At 52.8% G+C, this 5804-nt stretch overlaps 1 protein-coding gene and 1 long non-coding RNA gene across 3 annotated transcripts; both read left to right on the forward strand.

The window, feature by feature from the left end:
* Positions 1-973: 973 nt before the first annotated feature.
* On the forward strand, positions 974-2922 carry LOC108641865 (coiled-coil domain-containing protein 81-like). 2 transcript variants are annotated; one of them, XM_018085644.2, is made up of 4 exons: positions 1156-1346; positions 1859-1920; positions 2237-2390; positions 2580-2922. In XM_018085644.2, exons 1-4 carry the CDS (start codon positions 1268-1270, stop codon positions 2909-2911), a joined length of 627 nt encoding a protein of 208 aa, XP_017941133.2. In that variant the 5' UTR covers positions 1156-1267; the 3' UTR covers positions 2912-2922. The 2 variants fall into 2 exon arrangements, with proteins under 2 accessions (XP_017941134.2, XP_017941133.2); XM_018085645.2 differs by lacking the exons at positions 1156-1346; positions 1859-1920 and adding an exon at positions 974-1130.
* A 1213-nt stretch (positions 2923-4135) lies between these two features.
* Positions 4136-5383, forward strand: LOC108641866. Its single transcript, XR_001922323.1, has 3 exons — positions 4136-4449; positions 5019-5155; positions 5265-5383. It is a non-coding gene; the product is annotated as an uncharacterized LOC108641866 (long non-coding RNA).
* The last annotated feature ends 421 nt before the right edge of the window (positions 5384-5804 follow it).

Here is a 5804-nt window from a genome sequence, read left to right on the forward strand (position 1 = left end):
GGTCGCCCGGCTGGCCGCTTTTGCTTGTTAGCATTAATAAACCTTTGTTTTACCTTGCAACCGAAATTATAGCCTCATTCTATTGATTACAGGATCAAGCTACCCATTCCCAAATTCTCCAGAATTTCAGGGTCACTTTTGCAACCCAATGAACTGTCCCAACCCCCATACCCATTCCCCAGATTCAAAACCCAAAATCTGCATTTTTTTGAGCCCATCCCTTCCCATGGGAAGTTCCGTCAGGGGGTTCTCAGGAAAACACGAAGAAACCACTTCGAGTATGAACAGGAAGATTTTTGGGACAAAACCTTTAATTTGTCTAGCAATAAGAGCCCTTGTAACTCTCTCTTTTTAATGATTTTTTTTTTTTTAAGGAAGAAACCCATTTTATTTGCCTTATTTTAATTTTTAAAAATCCTCATTCCTTAATTACTACCTTTTTTCAGCAAAAAACCTGTTATTATCTCTAGTAAGAAAAAAAAGTTTATTTATTTCTTCTTTAATAAAAAAACTCCACCTTTATTTCAATTTTGATATCCCTCCAAATCTTATTATTCCTTATTTTTCCCCAGAACATCCTTATTCCCTGGGGCTTTTTAATGAAAAACCACTTCGTCTCCTGCTTTTTTAGACATATTTTTTTTAAATCAAAGAGTCTTCATCACCTTTCTGTTGGTTTAGGTGTTTTTTTTCCCAGCAGAAGCCCTAATTTTTCTCCATTATTCCTTGGGTTTCTTGGATTTTTAACTAAGAAGAAAAAAACCCTTAAGTTTTTTTGGGTTAAAAAATAGCATTCTGGGTGGGAAAAGCCCTTAATCCCTGAAATTTCATAGATGATAAAACCCATAAAAATGATTTATGATTCTTTTTAAATAGATATTATTTGTGTATTTTTATATATTTGTATCTGTTATTGTCTATGATTATCTGTAGGACCACGGCCCAACTCAGCAGCAATGACACCTGGTGACACCTGGTAACAGCTGAGGTGAGCCAGGAGAGGCCCTTACTTCCTCAATCCCTTCCCCGCTCCCCTGCTGTGCCATCTCCCTGCTGATGTCATAACACACCTTCCCAGGCCGCTGGTGATGTCACAAAGTGGTGCCCCCCATCACCGGGTGCACTCCACGGCGAGGACTGGGGGCTGCTGGGCCCTGCCCGGAGCCGGGAGGGGGGATCAGGAGGCTGTTTTTAGGGCTGTGGGGGCTGTTCTGGCCCTTGGGGACAAGCAGGGCAGGGGTCATCAGACAGGAATTTGGGGAGCAGGATGGAGGAGTGCTGCACTGTCAGCATCAACAGGAAGCAGAGTTGCTTGTTCCCCACACTCCTGCAGCTCTCCACTGAGGGTGAAGATTTGGGGAGCTCCCTGAGGGCTGGTGGAACGGTTGGACAGGGTTGGGGCTGCCTCGAGGCTCCTGTGAGCACAGCATGTCCCCCATCCAGGGCCAGCTTCCAGTGGGAGCTGGTACTTCTCACAGTTCTGGTTCTGGAGTGAAAAGGGGTCTGGGGTCCTGGGGCATGGGAGGTCCAACAGCTCTCACTGGGTTCTCAGGAGCTGGCTGGGCATCAGCCCTTTAACTAGTCTCCTTTGGGAGACCTTCTGGTTCTTCCCATAGGATCCTCTCGTGACATCAACCTGGGTTTTGGGGTGCCATCTCTTTTTGGGGGTTGGATGATCACAGCCCTGGTCCTGAGCCCTTCCCATATCCCCAGTTCTGCCCCAGCCCTGCTCAGTGAGCAGAGGGAGGTAGAACCTGGGGAACAGCCAGGTTCTTTATGAGGCCCATCTGTCACTTCCCGGATATCACTTCCGAGATGCCGCATGTGGAACCTGATGCCTCTTTCTGGTACTTTCCAGAGGTGGTGGCCATCTGGGATGTCGTGTCTGTGTACATCCTGGGGCAGATGAAGCAGGACAAGGTGGGCTGGCATCTTGGTCCCCTGCAGTCCCCCCTCCCTGAGCATCACGGCACCACCCCAAGAGAACCCCATGTGCCTCAAGCTTCCAGGACTGGAGAAACTCAGGATCATGCTGGGTCTATGCCAAGGATAATCCCCAGGAATCATTCCCTGGGTTTGAATTCCTTGGGATCTTCTTTAGCCAAGGAATTTTGGCAAATAATTTGAAGAGGGGAAGTAAGAAAATGGAGAATGTGGGTTTTTCATTTTTCCCACAATTTTAACATTTCTTATCTCCAAAGTATTCACTCAACTCTTCTGTCTTCTTCCTGGGCAGGGTGTCCTGGTCCCAGGACTAGGGACCTTTGCCGTGGTTCCTGAGCAAGTTGATGGTGCAGAAGAGGTGTATGTAGTCCGAAGACCTGTGTTCCAGTTGGACATGGATGTGTCCTGTCTGCGGGAGCTGATGTTCCCCACAGTGATGATCCCTGGTGAGAAGGGATCCTGCTTCACATTTGGGAGAGGGGTGTGCCCCTGCTCTTTGGGAGGGGGGGGGAATTGCCTCCAAAGTTGGGGGACAAAAACAAATCCCTCTTTCTCTCTGGCATTTTGCAGTGAATTCCATGTGGAAATTTGCTCAGCTGTGGTCATGACAATGCTCATCCTCTTCCTCCTTACAGGTGACATTGAGATCGCACCACTGGATTACTGGTGGCTGTCACAGACCACGTCCCTCCCGCCAGACGTATTGAGGGACTGTGTGGAGGAGACCGTCCTCCTATACTCCTTTCAGCTGAGGGACAGGCAGCGCCTTGCCTTTGCCTTTGGGGACATTGGCGTCCTGTCGTGCCAGGACAATGTCCTGTGCATGCAGTTCAACCGCAGCTGCGTCAAGAAGCTGGAGAACTGGGACACCTGGGTGGCTCTGCTGCTCACTGTGAGCTGGAATCTGGGGACATTGATGTGCTGGAGTGTGTCCAAAGAAGGACAGCAGGGTTGGGGAAGGGGTTGAAGCACAAGTCTCATGAGAAGCAGCTGAGGGAGCTGGGATGGTTCAGCCTGGAGAAAAGGAGGCTTAGCAGGGACTGTCTTGCTCTCTGCATCTACCTGAAAGGAAGGTGTAACCAGGTGCAGGTCAGTCTCTTCTCCCAGATAACAAGTGACTGGACAAATTCCACGAGGATATGTTTAGGTTCGATTTTAGGGAACATTTCTTTGTGTAAAGGATTGTCCAGTTGTGGCACAGGCTGCCCAGGGTGGTGGAATAACCATCCCTGGAGGTATTTAAGACGTGTGGATGTGGCATCTGGGGACATGGTTTAGTGGTGTCCTTGGTTGGACTTGATGGTCTCCAGAGTCTCTTCCAACCTTAATGATTCTGTGATTCCACGATCCTAATATTCATGGATGAGGTTTGGGAAAAGGGGGTTGGAGAAGTGGCTCCTAAGGGAGCAGGAGACAGGTCTGCTTCCTCCATGGGAATCTCCTGATGGCTCCATGTCACTCTGCAGAGGCTGTGTGTGCCGGATGCTGGTCTCAGTGATGGAGCAACCACTGCTGGGGGGATGCAGGCTGCATGGGCTCACTCATTCCCCAGGTGAGTGTGCTTCCTCAGTGGCTTCCCGGTTCCTTTCTATCCTGCAGGGTGTGGGAGTTGCCATTCCTCAAGCCTGTGTCATCATTCGCTTCTGCAGTCGGCCTCAGTGATCCTTGTGGGTCCCTTCCAATTCAGTATGTTGTCATTGTGTGATTCCAGGTTTCAGCTTGCTGTGTCTGAGGCTTTCTCCACCTGGCACACGAAGGTTGCAGAGAAGCACAGGGTCAGAACAGGTATGGGATGGGTCCCTGCTGCTCTACCCCACATGAGGTGATCACAGCCTGGTGATCACTCACCCTCACAGGGCTGTTCCCAAGAGCTGCCTCCTTTCCCAGGGGCACAGGAACATCCTGACAAGTTTTCCCTCCCCATGCTACCAAACCAGAGGCCAGGCATGAGGCAGCAAGAGCCAGGGATGAAGCCATCTGCCAGGTGAGACCCTCGTGGGAAGGGATGGGAGGGATCCTTGCACCCCTGGGTGATAGCCTCCTCAGACACTTGGGTTGTAGTGACTCAGGAAGGAGCACAGGAAACAGCCCTAGCTCTCTGCTTCTCTCCAACACCTGGGAAGCTTTGGCCCCATAGGAAAACAGGATATCTGCCTGCCCTGTGCTCCTGCTGACTCCTCATGTCTCTGCAGTGTGCTCCCCCTGTCCCCAGGCATCTTTCCTGGGATGGGGGAGACAGGTGGGCAGGAGTCAGCTCCTTCGGCTAGGCTCGACACCACACTCCTGGCCTCTGAGAACTGCCAGAGAGCACTCCAGGTATGTGCCAGATGGATCAGACCTGAAGAAAGCTCCTCCAAAGCTGAGCCTAACTGTGCCTGACACCTCCAGGAGGTCTGTCAGCTGTCTGCAGAGTGGGAGCACGGGAATTCCTGTTGGAGAGAGCAGAAGGTGGAATGGGTGGCGTGGGAAGCCTGGGCTGCCAGGGAGGATCAGCAGGTGCCCCAGGTATGGGCAGGGACCCTGTGCGTGAGGGTGCCTTGGCTGCCCATAGAACCCTCCCAGAACAGGGGCACGGGGGGTGGAATTGAGGGTCAGGGGGGACCTCAAGGGGATCAGGGAAGGACCTTTGGGGGGTGGGGGAGGAGTCTCTTGTAGGGGTTGGAGATTCCTGGAGGGCTTAGGGTATCTCAGGGGGCTTTGAGGGTCCCTGGGGTGGTTTGGGGGTAATCCCTGGTGATTGGAGGGATCCTGGGGTTTTGGGGGACTCTTCCCAGGGAGATGGGAGTCCCTGGGGACCTGGATGGAGGAGGGCGGTCTCTGAGAGGGTTTGGTATGCCCTGGGGATTGTGAATATCCTAGGGCTTTGGGGGGATTCTTAGGACTGAAGGAGATGGGATTCCTTGGGGGGAAGTTGGGGGTCACCCAACCACAGAGCAGAGTTTGCCCACTCATTCCTCTGGGAAGCACCATCAGCCATCAGCCATGGTGTGGTGCGGAGTCTCCCGGCTCCCACCTTTCCAGGGATACTAGGAAGTGTCACCTCTCATTTACTGAAAGGGTCCCCTCCTTGGCAGGTATCTGGCCCTGGAGGTCCTTGGGCTCCCCATCCTTCACTTCAGCCCCAGAGAAAGGGGGTCACTGTGACATGGGGGAGGGTTGGAACCCCCCTCCCTGTGGACGAGATGGTGGAGAGATTCCAGCCTGGGACCAGGTGGGTGAATGCAGGACCAGAGGGGTGGATGTGGGACCAGGTGGGCGCAGGCTGGGATGAGGGGAGAGGCAGATGGCAACTCTGGGAGAATGATTTCTTGTTGTTGCAGGCACCTTTCCCCACGAGCCATCCAGGTGCTCCATGCGCTGGAGCCACATCAGACACGGAGGAACATCTTCACGTTTTTGGCTGAGAACAAGCGACGGCGGCAGGAGCAACAGAAGCAGCTCTGCAGGTAACTCCGAAGGGATAGAATTCCCCCCATCCCTCCTCTGAGGCAGCCCTGGGGCACAGAAGTGGGTTTGGAGGCTGCCTTTGGGCTGGAACCCCCTGATGCCCACTTGGACACCCAGCATTGGCTTCCCCTATAGGACAGAAAAGTCCTGGTTGGAGGCAGAGGGACTCTGACAGCTGGCTGCCTGCTTCCCAAACCCTGAGAGCCCTTCTTGGTAGAGTTCTACCCCACGACACCTTGTCCTGACCAGGGGCACCTGTATGGGACACCTGTAGGGGACACCCAAGGTCTCAGCCCAACCTGGCTTTGCCCCAGCTGCACCATAGGACCTTCTCATAGGCTGGGAAATCACCAGGGGCATCTCCCACTCCATGGACACCTTGAGGTGATTCCATCCCTGGTGCCTTAGCCAAT

This window comes from Manacus vitellinus, unplaced genomic scaffold, assembly GCF_001715985.3.
Source record: "Manacus vitellinus isolate BGI_N305 unplaced genomic scaffold, ASM171598v3 scaffold_84_pilon, whole genome shotgun sequence".
Classification (NCBI taxonomy): domain Eukaryota; kingdom Metazoa; phylum Chordata; class Aves; order Passeriformes; family Pipridae; genus Manacus; species Manacus vitellinus.